The sequence below is a fragment of the Peromyscus maniculatus genome, chromosome 23 (assembly GCF_049852395.1).
Source record: "Peromyscus maniculatus bairdii isolate BWxNUB_F1_BW_parent chromosome 23, HU_Pman_BW_mat_3.1, whole genome shotgun sequence".
Lineage (NCBI taxonomy): Eukaryota > Metazoa > Chordata > Mammalia > Rodentia > Cricetidae > Peromyscus > Peromyscus maniculatus.
Genome location: NC_134874.1, coordinates 11,722,682 through 11,745,006, shown reverse-complemented (window position 1 = coordinate 11,745,006; position 22,325 = coordinate 11,722,682). Strand labels below are relative to the sequence as shown.

The 22,325-nt window shown below is 55.6% G+C and overlaps 1 protein-coding gene across 1 annotated transcript in view; it reads right to left on the bottom strand.

The window, feature by feature from the left end:
- Rbm19 (RNA binding motif protein 19) overlaps positions 1–22,325 on the bottom strand; it is an 86,752-nt gene that overhangs the window by 52,957 nt on the left and 11,470 nt on the right. The window contains exons 11-21 of the mRNA XM_006970795.4: positions 20,090–20,220; positions 18,948–19,066; positions 18,500–18,596; positions 17,484–17,594; positions 16,693–16,893; positions 15,373–15,493; positions 8,987–9,150; positions 8,756–8,816; positions 6,192–6,271; positions 4,378–4,433; positions 3,688–3,804 (exon numbers count right to left, since the gene is read on the bottom strand). Coding sequence (XP_006970857.2) covers positions 3,688–3,804; positions 4,378–4,433; positions 6,192–6,271; positions 8,756–8,816; positions 8,987–9,150; positions 15,373–15,493; positions 16,693–16,893; positions 17,484–17,594; positions 18,500–18,596; positions 18,948–19,066; positions 20,090–20,220 — 1,258 coding nt within the window. The remainder of the gene's footprint in view (positions 1–3,687; positions 3,805–4,377; positions 4,434–6,191; positions 6,272–8,755; positions 8,817–8,986; positions 9,151–15,372; positions 15,494–16,692; positions 16,894–17,483; positions 17,595–18,499; positions 18,597–18,947; positions 19,067–20,089; positions 20,221–22,325) is intronic.

Here is a 22,325-nt window from a genome sequence, read left to right as displayed (position 1 = left end):
TTCCTGAAACTGGTGACTGTAGACAAGGCCTCGCTAAGGGAGACAATGGGGGACTTGGAGCTTGTGCCTATGGCTGCAGCTGCAAAGTCTGAGCGACAGTGTGTGCACACACACAAGGTGCACAGACAGTCTGGAGCAGCCCTGCTAGTCTTTCTACAGCAGTGGTTCTCAACCTGTTGGCCTTGACCCCTTGGGGTGTGTGTGTCAAACATTGCATATCAGATATCATGCACATCAGGTATTTACAATTCATAACAGTTGCAAAAATTATAGTTATGAAATAGCAATGAACCAATGGTATGGGTGGGGGTCCCCACCACATGAAGAACTACATTAGAGGGTGACAGCATTAGGAAGGTTGAGAACCACTGGTCTACAGGGTGGAGGGGCAGCAGACGGGCCCCTCAGGCATCCCTGTGGGCTGAAGGGGCAGAGGGAATGGCAGTGTGGGAGGCAAGGACGCAGGGAAAGGAGGAGACAGTGAGAAAGCTACAGAGAACCTTCGAGGAGTCTGCACTGCGGGTAAAGACACAGGCTCTGGCCGGAGCCAGGCCCTGGATTCAATCAAATCCTGCTCCTACTGTTCTGGTGATGCTGGACCGGTCAACGCTTGGGCCACCCACTGTGACTGCTGCCTCTGGGTGACCTCACAGAGCCTCTAACAGCCCCTGGGGAAGCCACCTGGGTGGGGAGGGAACTGAGGCAGCTGGAGGCACTTGACCAGTGTGTGGCTTAGATCTGGGCTTGGGAGCAGTTTCTCCCTGGGAAACAAACGGATGCTCTTGTAACGACTGCAGACTGTAGCAGCAGGGGATGTTGGTAACTTGAAGTGTTCAGCCCCAGTGCCTGGTACCCTCTACGGTGACAATCATTACATGTTACGACACGGCACAGTTACTATATGCACACCACCAGCATTGGCACAGTTATTGTATGACGAGACACGGAGGCCCAGAGCGTGCACACCAGAGAGGCACCACTGATGGCTCAGTCTGAAGATGACTCTTAAATCACTCCTGGTGGGGTTCCCACAGGCACGGGGCCCCACAGTGCCTCCTGCCCAGGTACTGCAGGAACTGATGGAGTCCAGGGGACAGTGGGGCCTCCAGATAGGGGCCAGTAAATGCTGTCCTGCCCCAGCAGATGGTGCTAAGACCTGCCACACTGGCCCTGTGTTCTCACATGCCTCTGCCCTGGTCCTCTGCAGGCCCTGGCAGGAGAGAGGAGACTCAGGACCCTCCTGATACCGCTGAGTTCCCTGGCATCTAGCACGGTGCCTCATATAATCACACATTTGCCACACAGTATCCCCACCACGACAACCCGGGGGTGACAAATCCTCCTAGACCTGGGCGGACAACAGATTCGAAAAAAACAAGTTCTGGGCCAGGGTCCTGGAAGTCATATGCTAGCCCAGATGTGCAACCTTGGGTAGACTGTGTCTTGAGTTTCCTTTGGGCATAGCAGAAGCCCTCCCATGTCCAGGGCTGCAAGCGCCAAGCAGATCCAGCATGGCAGGCGCCCGGCACAGGGACCAGCACACAGGTACATACCTGGAATGTGGGTTGTGAGTTTGATCACACCTATCAGGAAAAGCCCCCCAAATCCTGCTCGACACAGTAGGTCAATCCCGAAGCCTTCCGTCAGTTAGTGACCTCTGGCTGGCCAGCGGCTTTGTCTAGACTCAGGCCTGAAGCGCAAGCCTCGCATCCCAGGGAAGGCTCACAGTGACCCCTACTGTCCACCACTGCGATGGCCTCAGATCTCAGTCTGCTGGGAGGCTAACAAAAGCAGGGCAGGGCCTGTCCTGGAGGAGGAGGGTTCCAGCTTCAGGGTTTATGACTGCCCAGACAGAACAATGGCGGAGAGGAAGAGATGCCACATGTAAGTACATCCAGCAGACACTAATTCCCTGTCTACTAAACAGACGTATAATGCACAGATCAAACAAAGCCCTTCCCCTGCTTTGCCGTCCGTCTTTTGTTTCCCTGGATAAATGTCATCCCCAATACACCGTGGGACCAAGTGACGCTGTCATCTCCGAGGGATGTGTTCCCTTCACCACGCACCATCCTTAAGCACTCCTTTGGATGTGGCGGCCGTGAGACTGGACTCCTTTTAGAAGCGGAGTCACGGCAGGCAAGCACCGAGCCAACGCTCTCACTCCCCTTTTGGCTGACGCTCGGGATGAGGGTTCAGGAAAACCGCCCCCTCGCCCCCAGCTGTGACCCGTCTCACCAGGCACCCCAGCTCCGACATTAGAGGGAAGGTACGCTGACCGCGGCTTGAACGCCCCCACCCGGGGGGACGGTGGAGAACGCGGAGACAAGGGAGGCGTTTTGAAGCCGGGTCCCCAAACAGCATCCCTCTCTCTTAACCTCACAGCAAGAGTAAAGACGCAAGCCTCCCAAAGTCAGACCCCTCTCCAACTTGGCGCTCCCGCCTGCAGCCACTGTGCCTCGTGAGACACTGGCGGGTCACTCTACCAGACACGTCACCTGAGAAAGTGACAAGCAGGGGCTGCACGCCACTGACGGGGCAGATGAGACGGGGACTTAAGGCCCATAAGCACCCTAAGACCCTAGCTGAGCCTCGGCAATCTGCATGGAGGGGTGAACTCGTCCCACTGATGTTCTGAAGACACACAGCACCCCCTTCTTATGGGGTCACAGAAACGTCTCCTTCAACTTGGGGTTCAGTGCAGGACCATCTAAGCAACTTCCCAATCAAAATGCTCTACTGTGCATATATGGGGGGCGGGGGCAGCCAGAGGCCTGTGTGGTTTGTTTTTAAAGAATCCATCGGTCCTCCGGGGATCCCCTGTGAGAATTCAGACTGATGGGGGGTCAGGGAGATGACTCAGTGGTTGAGAGCACTATTGCTCTTCCAGAGGATCTGTGTTCTTTTCTAGTGCCCCCACACATGGCAGCTCAAAACCATCTGTAACTCTAGTTCTGGGGGATCTGATGCTCTTCTCTGACCTCTGGAAACACTGCATGCACATGGTTCACAAGCGAAAGCGACTCACAGACATAAAACAAAAAAGTTCACGGCGGGGGCGGGGGAGAAGGGATTCAAACTTGAAAAGACCTCAAATCTTCCAAACCATGAGCAGAATGGGCCTGACTAAATCTAGGTTCCTGCCTGGCGTCATGGCCGGGAGAGAAGAGCCCTGCAGCTTCCCCTCTGTCCCAGACAGTCTGTCTCCAAGTCTCACCACCTGCCTGGCCCCCAAGTCGGCCTCCTATGCTAACAGAGACCATGGTCTGTGTTCTGTGTGTAGGACATCCAACGTCTTCCCCAAATGGCTTTTGCCAGAGAGCAACCGAGATCAAGCGTTTTCTACCGTCAGGACATCAGCTCCTGGCCCCTTTGGGAGCTGAGGTGAGGGTCCCGTTAGCTCTCGCCCCTCTCTGAAGGCACTGACTCTCTGGGACGTTAGTAAATCCCACAGAGGAAGCACAGGCTGCAGCCGCTAGGACTGCTGTCCCTCCTGACGTCTGGTGACAGCCCTGGGGTGCGGGCACACACCTGGTCACCCTCTTGCCTCTGAGAGAGGAGGCCAGGGTACTCAAGCTTCCAGGGCAATTTGGAAAGTTCCACTGGGCTACAGCAGCACCGTCAGGACCTGGGCGGCCTCCCAGCCTCCAGGGGGCGCTGTGCCCACAGCCCAGCGCGTGGACCCACCTGAAAAGCTCCCGGATCTCCCTCTGGTTGGCCTGGAAGGGGATATTCCGCACCAGAATCTTTGAGGTCGTCTGCTTCTTGGAGACCTGTTTCTTACGGGTGGATGTCAAGGCAGGCCTGGGGCGGGATGGAGGAACAACAGGTTATTTGGGGGGTGTGAACTGCTCATACCTAGACCGCTGTTGCCACCTTCCCCAACAAAACACACCTCCCCGTCACTTCAGGTGGCCTACGGAAGGGGCCATGATGGAAACAGGGGAAGTCAGCCTATCTTCCACTTCGGGGTGACAGGGGCGGAAGTCACCTTCTCTCCCAAACTCCTGGGGCTCCCTGATCAATGCAGCCCACTGCTGCTGTCCCATAAGGAGGACCATGAGAAGGAACCCCATGAGGGAGGGGCCTTGTGCCTTCTGGGCTAACACCTTGCCCCTGAGCTACACTCCCGGTCCCACCCGCTCCTCAATTATAAGAACGTGTCTGCACGTCTAAGCTCACTACCCAGGGGATGGACACTGACTGGTTCGGTCGGGCAGGGAGGTGGTAGCAAAGCTGACAAGTGAAACGTCAGTTGGGAAGAACCCCAGATGGTAGAGGAGTTGGGGTGTGTGGAGGCATTTAACCATCGGCACCAAGGTCAGACATAGAGAGCTGCCACCCATCCAAGGACAGAGGAGACTCCTGAGGACTCACTTAGTGGCTCGTTCGGAGATCCGCACTTCCAGTTTATGGCCGTCCACGACGTGACCCTAGAACACAAAATGACCAGGCCTGGTCACTTACCCATGCTTGCCCTTCTCCAGCCACCCAGAGGGTTTGGTGGAGATCAAGGTCAGAGACAGCTTTAACAGAAAGGCTGACACGCAGCAGGTGGCCAGAGACCCAGCCTCCTAATGCACTTCTGATCTTCCGGTGGCCCAGGGAGCCGTTTCTACCATTAGTGGCGTTCTCAGAGAGGAGCCTGCAGGTCCAGCATGCAGACGGCTCACTCTTGTTTGCAGGCTCTTTATGGAACGTCCTAACCCACCCGAGCCATGTGCAAGCTAGGCTCTGACTGCAGTCCCCAGCTGCAAAGCTGGCGCATTAGCGGAATGACCCTGGGAAATCCCTCAGCTATCCCAGGAAATATAGCGTGTGGGGCTCTGGACGCACGATCCCTGACAGTGATGTGCACACACGCTCGTGCACAGACCAGCACACGGCATGCATACAAATGCCCGGCTACCAACTCTTGAGAAACATGAAAGAGAAAATATGGACCACTGTTTGCAGAGTTCAATGTGAGTTAAATGAGGACATGGGGTGCAGGAACAAAGTAGACTTTCTAGCTAAAAAACAAACAAACAAACAAATCCCACAAAACTTCACAAGGCACATGCCGAGCTGTGTCCTCTACCCTGCATGGCCTGCGATGATTGCCAATGCAGAAAGCTGTCTTTTTTTTTTTCTTTTTTTTTTTTTTGACACAGGGATACTATATAGTTAGCTTATGACCTGCATATGATACTACATGGGCTAGCCTATGACCTGGTATGTAGACCAGGCTGGTCTGGAACTCAGAGATCCTCCTGAGTGTTAGGCCTGTGGCTGTCTTCTTGAGCGAGGCTCAGGCCCCTCTAGGGCTGCCACAGGCCCTAGTCCACTTCGTCGTCTAGACACTTCTCAGCCCTTCTCCTAACTCCACCTTGGTCCAAGCTAGGGTGATGTCTTGTGAGGGGTGCAAGGGTTCCCCAGTCGCTTCCGAATTATCCATGCTCCTCACAGCAGACAGGAAACTGTCTTAAAAAACAACTCAGAGCCTCAGTCTCCCACTGCCTTTGGGCCAGATGCTAGCCCTCCAAAGGGCCTATACGAAGGTCTAGCCTTCCACACCTCTCTCCTCACCTCCTCCCCAGAACGCTGCCCCCCATCCTGCCCCATCACACCTGGAGCTCCCGCCTCAGGCCTCTGCACTTCCTAGCCTCACCTCCCAGCTGCTCCCTCCTAGAGCTCTGAGCATTGAGGGCTCGGCCAGGACAGGCATCGGCCAGGACAGGCATCGGCTCACCCTCTCTGTGTTTTCTGAAGCAGTCCCCGGGGGAGGCGGGATTTTCACGGAGTACCTGTGACCCTGCTCCTGCACGTTCGTTCAGGTCAGAAGCCTGTCTTTCCCAGCAGAGGACGGAGTGAGTCTAGTTCACAGTCATGGTCCGCCAGAGTATCTGATAGGCAGACGGCCTGAGTGTGTATACTGCCCCACGTGCTGTATTTCCTGGGATAGCTGAGGGATTTCCCAGGGTCATTCTGCTAATGCGCCAGCTCTGCGTCTAGGGACTGCAGTCAGAGCCTAGCTTATGGGTGGCTCTGCTGGGTTAGAACATTCCATAAAGAGCCTGCAAACTAGAGAGAGTATGTTTGGAACCACGGTAAAAGAATAAATGAGTCGGAGTGACCACGGAGGGGTGAGAAAGGCCTTAATCTTTCTTGGGCCATGGTCTCACCGTGATGGCCCAGGATCCCCGGCTTACCTGGAGCTGCTTGAGGGCTTTCTGGGCCTGCTCCGGCTTCTTGTATTCCACAAACCCAAACCCCATCGAAAGTAGCACTCCTGAGGGAAAGAGGGAGAGAGAAAGGGGGTGTGGGCGGAGCTCAGTACAGTCCAGACCACTTGTGAAGACTCTGACCCACACTTAGAGTCTCTTCCCTTCTCACACCCCTCTTCCTTCAAAAGAGGACCTCAGCTCGTGCTGAGACTTAGGACCAGGCAGGAAGGTGAATCGCAGTGGGGCTACAGGGCTGCCCCTTGGGGCCTGCTTGACTAGTAACTCGCAGATAACCAATACGAGAATTAACTTCCTAATCGGAGTGCCTCTCAGAGGGAGTGGGAAGTAACAGGGATGGCCGGCCATGGCTGCAACAGGCAGCGAAGCCTCAACCTGGCCAGGGTGCCGCCATGCCTAAGGCAGAGGTGAGGACAGCTGTGGACAGTGAGGCCTCTCTTCTTCTACATGCATCTGACATCTGACTACACCTGGTTCCTAGGTAACAAAGTCCAGACAGGGAGGCTGACCACGGTTCTTTCCTGTTCTAGAGTACAAGGAGCAATGGTTGGGTAGCAGGAGCTCTCGAGGACACTCTATCAGACTCATGCCCTTAGCACACGCGTCTGTATGTGTACACCGCTGTACGTGCCCGTGTCCCACACTTGGTTTGAAGCCCCTGAAGACGGGGATGGCAGGCAGTACCGGGTGCCGTAGGCTCTCGTGTGGAAGCCCACGTTCCTTTGAGCGGGACCTTGCTTGAGACATGTGCTTGACTGAGGTAATCAAGTAAAGTGAGGTCATCATAGTGCGCCCTGATCCAGCACAGGTGGGGTCCCTTTACCAACTGGGGAGAAGGCAGACATCGTGATCCATGCCTGTAATCCCAACACTTGGTAGGCTATAGCGGGAGTGTGTATTCAAGGCCAGCTTGGGTTACGCGGAGAGACCCTGCCTCAAAAACAAGCTGAACCCAGGACAGGCATACACAACCAAAATGCCATATGGACCTGGAGATGGCTACCTACAGGCTAGGAGATGGGAGGTGGGGAGAGTGGGGTGCTGTGGGATGGTCTGTATGTCAAATTGCTCTGATTGGTCAATAAATAAAACACTGGTTGGCCAGTGGCCAGGCAGGAAGTAGGTGGGATAAGGAGAGAGGAGAATTCTGGGAAGTAGAAGGCTGAGGCAGAGAGACACTGCAGTCGCCGCCATGACCAGCAGCATGTGAAGATGCCGGTAAGCCACCAGCCATGTGGCAAGGTATAGATTTATGGAAATGGATTAATTTAAGCTATAAGAACAGTTAGCAAGAAGCCTGCCACGGCCATACAGTTTGTAAGCAATATAAGTCTCTGTGTTTACTTGGTTGGGTCTGAGTGGCTGTGGGACTGGCGGGTGACAGAGATTTGTCCTGACTGTGGGCCAGGCAGGAAAACTCTAGCTACAGTGGGGGGCTGGACAGCTCCTTCCCCACAGGAACCACACCTGCCAGCAGGCACATTGATCTTGGTTTTCCAGTCTCAACCATAATGAGATGATACATTGGTGACTAAGCGGAAGGGTGCAACGGACCCCTGACTCTGCTGGACGTCCGCTTACTCCCTAGTGGCCCCCCCGCTAACATGAGTCACCTCATTTCTTGGACCCTGCCCACCCTTCCAGACCTCCTCCTACCGCTTCCTCTACAAGTTCTCGGTGCTCTGAGCCTGAGGTCTCTGCCATCTGACGGCTCTGTCTCTCTTGAGGTGCCGCCTGTCAAGAGCACCGCTGTGCAGGGCTTCTCCCTACCGCAGTCCTCAGCACTGTGCTGTAGTCACTGGTTCATCAGTCCCCCAGGGAATCTGGTCACTCTGGGGACAGGTACCTTATAACTAATGGTTTGCTTGCCATCTATGGGGAGGATCTCGGGACCTGTCTGAGGGACACTGAGCAGTGGGTATCATGGCTATCCATCACTACCCAGGAGCATGCTGGGCCAGCCCACATGGTATCCCCACCAACCCTGCCTAACCAAAGGGACTCTGGATGGAGATGGCCTAGCCCTGCCCGTGCCTTGCAGGAAGCCAGGAGGAGGACCACCAGGGGACTCTGAGATAATCCTTGGGCCAAAGTCAGACATGAGGCCTACGTGCCCACTGGCCGTGGAGGCACGGGATTAATGAGTTGTTAGAATGCTCTAGAACTTGTCTCTGGGTATTTCCCTTGGAAAACAGGAGGGAAAACCCAAGGCCAGCCATTCCTTGACATGCCTGGAAAAGTTCCAGAACACAGAGGTAAATAAAGGAGGAAGCAGAGGCTTCTGCTCCATACTGCTGCCCCTGTGGAACTGTTTCAAAGCCACTCACTGTTAGGGAAAGTTCTAGAGAGAGAAGAGTCCAATGTGGTCAGCTGGGTCTGCCCCAGAGCAGGAGGCCTGAAGCAGACCAGGGACCAGTTCAGACAGGAGGGTGGAGACACTTGGAAAGCCAAGAGGAGATGCCTTGGTGGCCGTCCATCTCCTCTGTCACAGGCTCCTTCAGGAAGTGCTCCTGCCGAGTTGGGATAAATACCTGCTTTATTCTTCTTCTTGGACACGGTGCAGCTCTTCACAGCCCCCACTTTGGAAAACACCTGCAAAGACAGATTCCTGTCACCAGCTGCCTTCTAGACAGGTAGTCCGAAGCTGCCACCACTCCCTGACGTGAGGACCCACCCCTGAGGTGGATGAGGGGGCCCAAGAGCTACAGCATGCCGGAGACTGGGGTACACATCCCTCCGCCCCCCCCCCCCATCTCACTCACTTCCTTCAGTGTCTCCTCTGTGGTGCTGAAGTTGAGGTTCTTAATAAACAAAGTGCATCCTGGGACACTTTCCTCCTCTTCCTCATCTTCCTCTTCCTCTTCCGTGTTGCCTGTGGGGGTCTCTGCTCCTTCCCCTGAAGCCTTTTCACTTTCTGGGTCGAGTCCTAGCCCCATCAACGAACAAATCAGTGCGTTACATGGAGTCACTGCAAGGGCACACAAGTCCCCAAGACTAAACAAAGCACAGAATCTGCTAGATTAAAGGAGTCCGGTCGGTGCTGCTGGGCTTCAGCAGGGGGAGAGAGAGGGAGGGAGAGAAGGGGGCAGGGAGAGGTGTAGAAGACAGGCAAGCAGACACACAGACACCCTGCTGTTGGCCCCATTTGAGAGAGAACAGAATACTGAACACAAAACTAAGTGTTCAACAGTCCCAGGCCACACTAACTTCACTTTAAATTACTATGTGAACCATTTTCTTTAACCATGAACCTAAGCAAAATGTTGTTTTCCCTTAAAAACAAAAACAAACAAACAAAAACCCAGGGTGCTTAATGAACTTTCAGACTAAAATCCAATTTTAAAATTCTCAAAATTACAGAACGGGGGTGACACAGACCATTCTCAATAACCCCGGACCCACGGGATTCCACGCAAAGCCCCCAGAAGCATGATGTCAGAGATTCGAGCCCCAGTGAGGCTGGCAGCTCTCGGTCCAGCTGCAGCTGGTGGGTGGGGCTTCCGTCCTGGTGCTCAGTTCTGTCCATCTTCCCACCCTTTCTGAAAGCCTCAAACTAGTTGCAACCGAGCGTCAACACCACAAACCCAGCCCTGTACGCTGCATGGCAATGACGCGGTGACGCTGTCACCTCTCTGCGACAGTGGGAGAGGCAGCTGTGCCCGAGACTCTCCGCGAGCCCAGCCCAGAACCCAGGCTCAAGCCTTGGCAAACAGGCGTGTCTCCCAGCAATGCCACCACAGAGCGGCTGCCTGGGCTTGCAAAGCAGAGCGGCGGAGAAGCGTGACTCGTAACTGGGAGTGGGGACATCAGGTCCTGGGGAAACTCAGGAGAAGCACGACCCTGGAGAGATGGCAGTCCCACCCGCTAGCTCGCCTCAGCCCCAAAGAAGAGGCGTGTGGCATCTCTAACACATGTGCCAAGACCTCGATGAGGTGTTGCATCACGAAACATGCGAGCCTACAGAATATTCTGGAGGTCTGCATCTGAACCCTAAACCCCAGGCAGCCTCACGTTGGTGTATCAGAGTTGGCTCATCAGAGTCGGGAAAGACATTTTCGCAGGAAGAAAATGGCAGGGCAGATGAGGTGTGTGGCCCACTATAGAGTGGGTGTCCCTTCTTGAACTGGCTGATGTGTGACACTAGGGGAGGTTACCTCAGTGCGATCAGAAAGGTGGAGTTTTCGAGAAGGAGAAAATGCAGCTGTTTTTAAAAAGCCAGCTTACCAGTCCTTGCAGCTTCAATTGGCAGCACTTGGCTTCCACCCTCAGCTGGGGCCAGCAAAGGAACCGGTTTGCTAGCCCCATACTCTATGCCCTGGCCTGTGCCACACTGCTGACCCTGCCCTCCTCCCGTCCCTGGTCCGGTCTCAGTCAGCTCTTAGCAGCATCCAGACAGGAGCCTGGCATGTGTGCCTGGGACTCTGCCCTGACCTGTGCCTCGGAGCATGTTCAGACAGTCACAGGAAGACACTCTCAGCTTTAGCAACAAGCTGAGCTAAGAAAGGTTGTGGTCACCATCCAAGATGGGCAGGACCCTCTCTTGCAGGCCAGCTGCTCCTGGTCTCAGCCTCAGAAGGCAGAGGACTTTTTAGAATGGCTGGCATCTACTCCTATGTGCGCAGCTGGCCTGGCCAGAACAGTTACAATGGCCGCCCCAACTTCCAATGAGTCAACCTACACCCTCCCCCAGCATCAGGAAGGACACCTCACTGGAAATGCAAGACACGCTTTGGTACTACAGGCCTTCTTCCCACAGCTCAGACAGGGCTACCAGCCTCCCTACGCTTATCCCGATCCACACTGGGGCTATGACGTGTGCAGGCCACACTGGTCCTGCCAGGCACTAGCTGTGCAGGGGCCAGTGGCCGAATCCCTACCTTAGCACCTTGTCTTAGTGTGGCGTTTAATGAGACTGAGCACAGTACACAGGCACAGGGCACACATGCATATATACGCACACATGTACACACGTACACACAGTGTACATGTGCACACACGCCTGCACCCAGCACTGGGCTGTTGTGAAGTACATGTGCCCATGACCTCATCAACATGCCTGGATATCGTCACTGGATACCTGGGTGCTGGTCCCTCCCCCACCTAGCGCTAGCCCCTGGTTTATCAGCTACTCAGGCCTCATCCCTGGCTTCTCTCTGTTCCACTCACACTGACTGTGCAGGCCTCTTTGGTGACTCCCAGGCCTACCAAACCCAATCTGCCAGGGGACCTTTGCACATGCTGCCCCTGCCCACTCTGTTCCTCTTCCAGATCCCCATCAGGTCACAGCACAGGCATTCTCCCCGAGAGCTCTTCCTGCCTACCGTGTTACAAAGGACTCAGCTGCTCTCTATCACTCTCCTCTACCTTCTTCTTTTCAGAGTCCCGGCCCCACTGTGAAACACCTTCCCCTCTGGTTCATGTCTGTGGGTCTCAAGTATGAGGGGAGCTCACCAAGCGTGGGGCTGGGCCTGGGAGAATGATCTCCACTTTCAAAACACCTGTGGAACACAGGGCCAGCAACCACGCTGACTGTGCTTCTGAGCTGCTGTGGGGCCACAGACGTAAGCTTAGACACTGGCCTGACTACTCTGAGTCACACTATCCACATGGGCGACATCCATCACCCAGGCCCTGCAACCTCTCCGGGCTCCCCTCTTTCTCTATGAAGGGGGTCTACAAAGAGGGTCAACAGAGGCTCTGCTTGCAGAAGGGTCTGAGGAAGGTCAAGGGGAGACCAGGGAATCTGCCTGCTACAAGCATCCAAGATGACTGTTTCTTGGCGGGCCTCCTGCAGCTGCCGAAGGAAAAGCTGTGAGTCCCTATAATTCTGAGGTGACATCCCCAGCCCCCTACAAACACCCCCCACCCCCCGTCTCCTCTCTGTGGGGTTCTGAGAAAGCCTGCTGGCATCACACATCCAGGGAACCTGACCTCATCCAGCCACCTTGTGTGCCTAACCACCAGCCCTGCCGTGAACTGCGCCGGGGCCCAAGGAAGGGCTGGAGGTGGCTTGAGGACCACGGGGATGAAAACAAGGTCTTTTTAAACACTGCCTATGCTTTAGCCCCGAGGGACAAAAGAAAGACAAAAAAAGAAGAACCAGAGAGAGGGAAGGAGTCAGAAAGGCGGAGGCTGGGCAAGGGCCGGGGTCGCGGTGAGAAGCTAGATGCAAGGTGGGCTACGGAGACCAGAGGGGCGCCTCCACCTCAGTCACTACAATGACAGCCAGTCATGGGTGGCCACAGGGGGCGTCACTATAATCAGGCTGCAGGATTCCCCTGCCCCTCCCCACTCCGGGCTCCTGGGAGGCCCACAGCGACAGCCTGTTATCAGCAGCAAGCAGCTTTGTGGGACCTCCCCTGACTCACAGGCCTTTATCTGGAGGTGAGGGTCTTGGTTGTGGGAAGATAAAACACGCTGTTCCTCTCCCTCGGGACCCATGCGGGGAACAGAAGCTCGCTGCAGAAAAGCAGGGGGGGGGGCCTGGGAAAAGCCTGCCCATCCCCCTCCTCCTAGCCTGTGAAATCCTAGTCTGGGTCCCCAGCACTGTAGGTCCCCGCCCAACAGGGATGCGGGAGCTGGTGGTAGCTCAGGAACAATGTGCAACTGTGCAACGGGCAGGGGGTGAGGAGGCGGGAAGGGGGCGCAGGACGAAACTCAGAGGACTGGGACAGAAGAGGGACTGTGTGGAAAAACAAGGAAGAGCCTCAGGAGGCCAAGACGGCTCTAGGAAGTGGCAGTGAGGACGATGTGGACACAGTGGTCTGGGCAGGGGTTCAGCCCGGTACAGCTTCCCAGTCCAGATCTGGGTGGGTAGCTGGGCCCTTCTCCTAGATCTGGGGACCTTGGTGCAAGTCACAGACTGTGACCCTGGAAACCAACCCTTCCCAGGATCAGAGCCTGGTGGGGACAAGGCAACAGAGCACCAACTCCAGACCCTGGACACCGGTGTCAAGAAACGGCTCTAGGTCCAGAGAAATGTCTGCACCCAAGGCCCCAATGGGTACCACTCAGCCCCACCCCCACCCCCACACCAGGCCAGCTAGAAGCTCTGGGGAGCTGGCTCTGTGGTAGGTGGCTACAAGAGCACTTGGGGTAATGCCACCTGGCTCCCAGTGTGGGTGACAACAGTGACCTTGGTTATCCTGGCGGCCATCACCCACGTTGCAGACACAAAGACAGAGCTCAGGGAACGGAGACGCTCCCCCAGCCCTGGCAAGGAACAGAGGGCTGCCCATGCACTGGACAGCACGTGCGTCTGCCTCAGAACAGCGCCACTGCTGTAACTGTGACTCAGGATTCCACTGACCACTCACGGGCTCGGGTCACAATCACCTCAAGTCACCTTCGCACCTCAATGTCACTGACCACTCACGGGCTGGGGCCACCAAACACCTGAAGCCACTTTCAAACCTCACGTGTGCCCGAGACTCAGGACACAAGCACCACCATAAGCCAGCCCTCCCTGCAGAGGGATGGAGTCGCATCCTTCCCACAGTTTTCACTGCTTTGACATCTATCTTTGCAGCCGTCCTGCCCTACGCCTACGGCTGCACGGGGTGCTGAGCGCTCAGGGTGCTGAGCACACGGGATGCTGAGCACACGGGATGCTGAGCGCACGGGATGCTGAACACCGGAGTGCAGTGATAGCCTGGCCAAGATAGAAATGAAAAGGGAGGAACCAGAGTGCAAATTCCAGTGTTTGCCAGTATCACCTTGGGGGTATTGCGTCAGGACAGGTGAGCAAAGCCACACAACATCTTCTTGGGTGGTCTCACAGGCTGACACTGCTGCCCAGCCGGGAGATGGGCCTCCTAGGGTGTGTCTTCAGGAACCCAGGCCCTGGCTAGGCTACGTTTCATGTTTGACAATGCGTGCTTGCTTTATGCCAAAACGTAGTACCCAGGTTCAAGTGTAGTACAGAGCCAAGAGGGAAGGCAGTGGAGGTCTGGGGTGACGTGGGGTTAGAACTAACCCAGGCAGAGGTAGGCAGCTCAAAGCTAAACACTTGCAGACCATCCACCACCTGAGGTTCCAGCCTCCAACAGTAATGGAAAACCAACGAGAGACCACGAGAAGGGACGTCTTGACTTATCATGAGCAGGCTTCAGGGAACCTGTGGTCCGACAGACAACATGCTGCCTCCTAGCAGAGGCTAGGAAAGGGTATGTAGAAGGTCTCACCAGCTACACAAACCTGACAACCAGAAAGTGTCAGGGTCAAAGGGCAGAGACAGAAGTGACTTCCCATCTGGAACTACAGCCTCTGGAAGACCCTCAGTGGACAGTGAGCAGAGATGTCATTGGACCTGGGCAAGGATCCGGACCCCCGTCTGCCAACCTCGTTACCCGCCTTTCCTATTCTTGCTGCAATATATTCCTGCACCCACAGATGTTTATATACCAAGACCACGGGAAATGGTGTGGTGGCACAGACCTGTAACCCCAGCCTGTAGTCCCGACACTCAGGAGTGGAGGATCTGAGGCTCAAGATCATCCTCGACTACATGGGAGGTTTGAGACCTCCTCGAGCTACATGCGAATGTCAAAACAAAAGACAATAAACTCCACACAACATCTTGACCGCCACAGCCGTCTCATAACAGTCCTCACACTTGCGGGCTCCACTGCCCAGGCTGCACCTGGGATGTTACCCGGATGCTCCGGGCTCTCAGAGTGACAGGCACTCCTGAGCCATCAGTCTGCAGGGGAGAGCTATCCTGGCCCTGCTGTCAAGGATGCGTCCGCTCCATCCCCGGAGTGAGGCACCAGCTAAGGGGACCGCAGCCTTTTCCTTTCCTGACCATGCAGCCATTGGACACCAGGGGGCACTGTGATACCCAAGCGGCTACAGAGGGATCATCTCTTCCAGCAGCCACCTTGATGATGGAGACAAGGTTCCCACAGCCTCTTTCATCCCGGTTGACAGACTCAAAGATTCTGTCCCCATAACCTTCCACCAAGAAACTAAAAGTTGGCCACCTCGTGTGACAGGACCCCAATGGTCCACTTTTTAAAGGGCGTTTGACACAATCTATCTGCAGGAAGAATGAAGGACATCTGGCCAGTGGCCTAATGACGGTCTCAGCTGCCCCTCGCCCTCCTCCCACAGCTGCCCACGGCACGGTGACCCCAGACTCGGCTCTTACCCGTCTCTGGCTCTGCCTCGGCTTTCTCTGCAGTCTGTGCAGGTTGGGAATCTTTCTTCTGGGGGGCTGCACCAAAGACACCAATTGGAGCCCATTCCAGGTAGAGAGGGACATGATGAAACTGCAGAGACAGGGGTGCCCAGGTTGTAGGTCCCCATCACAGAGCTGGCTGTGAGACTCAGCGCCACCTGACAGAAGCGCCTGAGGGTCAGAGGTGACAGAGCCACCAGAAGCCAGGCACAGAGCCCTTCATACAGCCAGATGCCAGGGTATAGTCTGCAGAGACTGATGTGACACTGAGGTCTATGAAGCATAAAGGTCTCAGACAGACAGAAATTCCTTGTCCTGGGCTGAATGGTGGCTTCCCAAGACACGGCCACGTCTTGACTTTGAGCCCCGAAGCCTGCGACTGTGACCTTTTTGGTAATATGAGGCAGATCCTGGAGTGAGACTGTCCTGTGCTATCTAGGTGTGCTCTAAGTTTAATAAAGTAGTCCCTGCCGGTGTGTGTGTGTGTGTGTGTGTGTGTGTGTGTGTGTGTGTGTGTGTGTGTGTGTGTGTATAACACACCCATAATCCCAGGACCCGGGAGGCCAAGGCTGGTGGTGGATCTCTGTGAGTTTGAGACCAGTCTGGTCTACAGAGCGAGTTATAGGACAGCCAGGGCTACACAGAGAAACCCTGTCTTGAAAAACCAAAAAAAAAAAAAAAGAAAGAAAGAAAGGAGGGAGGGAGGGAGGGAGGGAGGGAGGGAGGAAAGAAAGAAAGAAAGAAAGAAAGAAAGAAAGAAAGAAAGAAAGAAAGAAAGAAAGAAAGAAAGAAAGAAAGAAAGAAAGAAAGAAAGAAGGAAAGAAAAGGAAAGAAAAGATCCAGAGGGAGGCATGGGATGAGCAAAGGTGACCGGGTGAGACTGGAGTGACAATCAGGCCAAGGGCCACCAGGACCATCAGAAGCAAGAAAAGTAGGGGACAGACTCTGCCCTGCAGCTGGCGGAGGCAAAGAACCTGCTGTGTGGTGACCTGGGCTTCTGGCTGCCAGCATTGGAGAGCCCAGACTGGGCTGTCTGATGCCACCAAGTTGGTGGCCACTTGTCACAGTAGCCCGGGAAGCTCACACCTGCTAATGTTTCTTTACTCGGAAGTCAGGAGGCAGGCAGCCTCGGGTACCGCAGTGATGGCCGGCTCATGGCCAGCGCAGGGCAAAGCTCCAAGAGGGAATGTGGGTTTGGGCAGAGTCTATGTGTGCCAGGCCCACGCCAGCCTGAGGGCGACTCCAGCTCTTGGTGTCTCTCTAGGGCCCCACCAAGATCAGCGGCCATACCTTGGAATAGGCCAGCTGCCTGAAGGCCTTGCGGGCCTCCAGGGGCTCCAGGAACTCCACGATGGCCGTGATGCCACCTTCAGGCAGCAGCACACGGCCCAAGCTGCCAAAGCGGCCAAAGATCTCCTGTAGCTCCGCTGCCAGCGTACCCGCCGGGAGGTTCTTAGCCAGGATCACAGTCTTACTTCGCTCTGCTGCGGCCTGAGGAGAAGAGATGAACGTGTGCGGGACGAGAGGACGGTCACCTCAGCATGGTTTTGGCACTGACCGTTGGCGGTGGCCTCCAGGGGAGGGCCCCCATCGGGGCCCCTGGTGGACAGGCTTGGAAAGCAGAGCTGAGTGGCTGGGCAGGGGGAGGGAGCTCACACGCTGATGTCTTGCTCACTCCATGCCCCACAGACAGCTCCTGGACCACACCTCCCCCAAATCACCCCAAGTCACACTGATTCCAATAGTCCCCAACCTCAACCCAGACTGGCACTCCCAGGGTGGCCCCATGGGCTTCCAAAGGACAAGAGCCACATCTCAGTGCCCAGACTCCTTCCTGGCATCACAGACCTGCTGCCCAGGTGTGGACGGCAGGAATAGCTGGGGATCTTCACTGCTGGGTGCACCCTACCCTCTGAGGGGATATTCTAAGGGGCCACTCCTCAGGCCTCCTCCTGGTTCAGGCTCCCATCACCCACAAGACCCACCCACATCTCTCCAGCCTCCCAGGAAACCCTTTCCCAGCTCTGCAGCAGCCACTGGCTAGAGCATTAAGAGACCCACTGTGTGCGCTAAGGACTCACCTGGCTGAAAGAGTCCAGGCTGACGCCATTGTCAATAAGGAAGCTGCGGACCTCCTGGACCAGCTGGGTCTCCCCCAGAGCCACACGCACAGCCACGCTGCCCTTGGTCTCCTGTGGGAGAAGAGGCCTGGTGCTGTCAGGAGGTGGCTCAGAGGAAAATGCATGTGGTCCACACCCATCGTCCTCCATACTGGAGGCTCCCAGGACTAAGACTCCTCGGGACTTGTGCTGTAAACCCTGGACCCCTTGGTCCTTTTCCAGCTTTGTCCCCATGGCTCACAATGCCCTTCCTTCCCTGGCTTTCCTCAGGTAGATGCCCTGGTGCTCTTCGCTCAGCTCACTGCCTGCAGGGGCTTCAGAGTCACCCACCTCAGCCTCGGCCAGCTCCTACCCCAGCCTCTTGTGTCACCTGTCACCTCGCTGAGCCGCCCACTGTGGCTATGACCGACCTCTCATTTGCATCTCCCTCCACTAGAGGGCACCAGAAGAGCTGGTCCCCTTCTGTCCTGGGCACCGCTGGGCTCCTGGCATCTGAGCCACGGCAACGGTCCCTCTTAACTTCGGTCAGGCTGTGGCCAGTGCCACGAAAATGCAGCCCGCTCAATTCGGCCCCGTGCCAAGTGTTAAATACACAGCCGCAGCGGACGGAGGAGGAAAAAACGGCTCAGGCCGTTCTCATCCTGGGCACATGTTCTAACAGCAGTACCTCAGACAGGCTGACTTCAGATGCCATGAAAACGAGCCCTGCCCGCTTCCCCTTGCTTCTCTGAAACACCATCACTACCTCATCTGTGGTGGTGTGCTCAGTGTCCAGGGACAGTGCTGACGCACGTCTTGGGGCCGGGGAAATGACAAGGGGGGGTGGGGTGGAGCTATGAGCAAAATCAACAGGCATCCTCTGCCGTCAGGGTGACAAGTGCGCTCCCACCTCAGGTCTGGCCTAGGACAGCTCAGCAGCTGTCCAGGTCCTGACACCTGGCCCAGGAAAGAGCTGCTATGAGATCAGCAATACTCACGTGGTCAAACACTTGACTCTTGGTGGCATTGTACTTCTGAGCAATGGCGTCAGCTACGGCATTTGGTCCCATAAACAGTGTGTTCCAGTTGTGAGAGCTGAGGAGCAGGGGCAGGACAGACGTCACATGGCAGCCCCGCCCTCCCATCCCCTCCCACAGGCCAAGTCCACCAGGCCTGAAGACTAGGAGACTGAGGGGGGGGGGGCACCAACGGGCTCTCAAGCCAAGTCTCAGCCCTAGCTGGGGCAGGGACTCTGCACACACTCTCTCCTACGATCCACACTGTGCTCTGGGTGGTGGGGAGACGCTGTTTCTGCTCTCTGCACCCCGCAAATGGTAAAACTGAGGCCCTGAGAAGTCAGGGACTAAGAGCGCCACATGAAAGACGGGGCCATGGGCAGCGGACCCTAGGACTGGGGCACAGCGGCCACTGTGGGCTGACTAGGACCTGGAGCTGTTGGCTTTGTCCATGGCTTCCTTCTTCTTCTTGTAAGAGGATCCTGGGGCATCTGCCTCCTGGCTGGCTTCCTTCTTGATGGTGGAAGGTAGGACATGGAGCATCCTGCCCTGGAGGGGATGGGAGGAGGATGTGAACACAGGCTCACAGTGTCCAACATCGGGTCCCCAGTTTGCAGAGCTATTTGGAAGGATTAGGAGGCAGACTCTGAGGTTGGAAAAGCCCACACCATTTCCAGTTAGCTCTCTCTGCCTCGTGCTGGTAGATGTAGACGTAAGCTCTCAGCTACTGGTCCAGTGCCACGCCTGCCTGTCCTCATGCTCCCCACCATGTGGTCAGACATGCTCTGAAGCTGGGAGCCCCCAGTAAACTCTTTCTTTATAAGTTTAAGACAGCCACGTGACACAGGGGCCTGCCACTGTGGTGAGGCCAGCTGATGCCGCTGTGTGCAGGAGACGCTGTTCACCTTTAAAAAGATGTAACTTTATTTATGTAGACGAGTGTGTGCCTGAGCCTGAGTGTGTGTATGTATGTGCACCGTGTGTGTCTGGTGCCTTTGGAGGCCAGAAGAGGACGCCAGATTTTCTGGAGCTGGAGGTACAGGTGGTTGTGTGTGGTTTGACATGACTTCTAGGAACTGAGCTTTGGTCCTCTGGAAGAGCAGGAAATGTCCACGTTTCTCTTCTGTTCTTTTTGTTTGTTCCCGTCTTTTGAGACAGGGTCTCACTATATAACCCTGGCTGGCCTGGAACTCATAGCGATCCACCTGCTTTTGCCTCCTGAGTGCTGTGGGCCCAGGAAGTGCTCTTCCCTGCTGAGCCATCTTTCCGACTCTGCAAACTGTTTACTTTATAAAGCACAGCTGCAGCCCCACAGCCCCACAAACCTACATCCTGTCCTGTCTGTCTGTCCCTACACAGCGAGAGAACATGAGGCCTACACAGGTGGGCGCAGGTCTAGCCTGATAACAATGACATCTATAAACCAGGTAACAATGACATCTATAAGCCATGAACAAATAAGCCGAACAAGCAGCCTGGGACTAGGGCAGGTGCACGCGCGTGTACAAACACACACACACACACACCTGCTCCCTTGAGCCCAGCAGCCCGACTAGTCCTGAGCAAACTTACCTGGAATACCTGCCCGTCTACCTCAGCGTAGGCCTTCACTGCATGCTCAGGGAACATGAAGGTGACGAAGGCAAAGCCCTTGGGCTTCTTGGTCAGGCTGTCGATTGGATAGTGGAGTTCTGACAGGGGACCTGGAGATGGGAGAGACATCAGTCAGCCGTGGGCCAGAGCACTCGTGCTGGGCCTTGGCCAGGCAAAGGTCCGGACTGGTGAGATCAGCAAATGGCTATTGTGGACCAGTCCAGGCGGCTGGGTCCCACAGAGAGCATGGCGAGTGCCAGTCTGCTTACCAGGCCAGTGTTAAAGGTACTCTGTGTGTCAACCTTCAGAGGGGAGGTGGGCTACAGACCTGCTCTGCTACCTGCTCTATACGCGGCCTTCCCTTGTCCCTGTATGGACAGGTCACTTAACATGCACAGGACTGTTTGCTCACCTGTAAAATGCCACAAGACCCCTGGCTCACAGGACGGGTGTGGGGTAAGCTGTGCTAACACAAGAGGTGCCTCCTACAGGTGGTGGCATGGAAGGACCATGGCATCACCACACAAGCTAGGCAGTGCTTCCCACTCTGAACACAGGGCACGATCATGTCCTTGGCATGAGCCTGTCTTCTCAAACGGACACCTACAGTCTAGACCACCCCTCTCCTGTCCAGTCTGGCCGTGTCAGCAGGAGACAGGAGGGTATGGCTGGCAGGACAGCTGTGGGCACACTGGGAGGTTTCACTACCCTGCCTACTCTCGGGTCCTCCTCCTCCTCGTCCTTCCTTGGTCCTCCCGTCTCTGAAGCTCCACACTCAGGCTGTCCTTGGAAGAGCTACCTCAGGCATGTTGCAGGTGTCATTGTCTCGGCCCCATTCAGAGCCCTGCTGCCCTTTGTACAATAATCCTGACCCCAGGGGCAAACACGGCCCCCGTGACCAGACGACCCGCTGGCCGGTGAGTTTTCACCACAACAGCGGCAACAGGAAGAACAGTTCCTCTGCGCTGGGGTGCAGCTCGGTGACCAAGTGCTTGCCTGTCGCACGCAAGGCCCTGGGTCCAGCCCCAGCACTGATAGTAACAAAGTTAGCTCTGGGAGGGACGGCCCAACTGGTCCCCAAAACAGGACACAAAAAACATAGTGGTGGTCTCTCTAGCCGAGCCAGCTCAGGGTTCTGAAAGTGGGGTGGGGTGGGGGTGTCAATGAAAAGAGGATGGAATAGGTGGTCAACTGGCTGAGACAGCTCAAGCTGGCTTCGGGGGTGTCCTCGCAAGGGGAGCACATGTAGAGAGGGTGTTAACCTTTCCCCTAGTGAACTCTTCAAGTTCAGGGGTACCTTAACTCCCTGGCATAGTCTTGTGTCTTTTTTACCCCTTGAGACAAGGTCTCACCATGTAGCCCAGGCTGGCCTCGAACTCACAGAGATCCACCTGCCTCCGCCTCCTGAGTGCTGGGATTAAAGGCTAGAGGCGTGTGCCTCTGTGCCCGGCCATAGTTAATGCATCTACTTACAACAGCCTGAGATCCGGGCTTCTAAGGAGAACGTGCCCTTCTCCTGGGAGTGCTCTCCCTGGGGGAGCGCGGAGGAGAGAGCAGCAGAGGAGGAGGGGCTATCAGTCATGTCCGCTAGGACCAGGACCCCTGCTGCTGGGCTTGGCCCCTTCACTGCTAACGGGTAGGTAGTATTCCTGCTTCCTGTTATTCTAACTAAACCCCCAACTGCTAGATGTGTGTGCTGCATCTGAATTCTCTTTTAAAGGCAAGAATTTGAAAATGAAGGCTCCCTTTAATAACAGCATCACACATCCAACAAAAAGACCACCCTCATGCCGGGCAGTGGCGGCGCACGCCTTTAATCCCAGCACTGGGGAGGCAGAGGCAGGCCGATCTCTGTGAGTTTGAGGCCAGCCTGGTCTACAGAGCTAGTTCTAGGACAGGGAAGGCTACATAGAGAAATCCTGTCTTAGAAGAAAAAAATGCACTGTAGTACATGCTAGTAACGCCTGCGCTCAGGAGGCTGAGGCAGGAGGATTGCTGCGAATTCAAGGCCAGCCTGGGCTATATAGCTAAGATTTTGTTTCTAAAACAACAACAAAAAAAGACTTGACAGCCAGGTGCCTCGGTGTCTCGTAAGGACAGGGCCGCAGTGTGAACAGCCTGAGGGAGACACCACTCTCCCATCTACTCCACGTTCTGAGAGAGTAAAGAGAGGCCCGTCCACATGGTAGAGGTGCTGGGGTTCTACAGAGAAGCC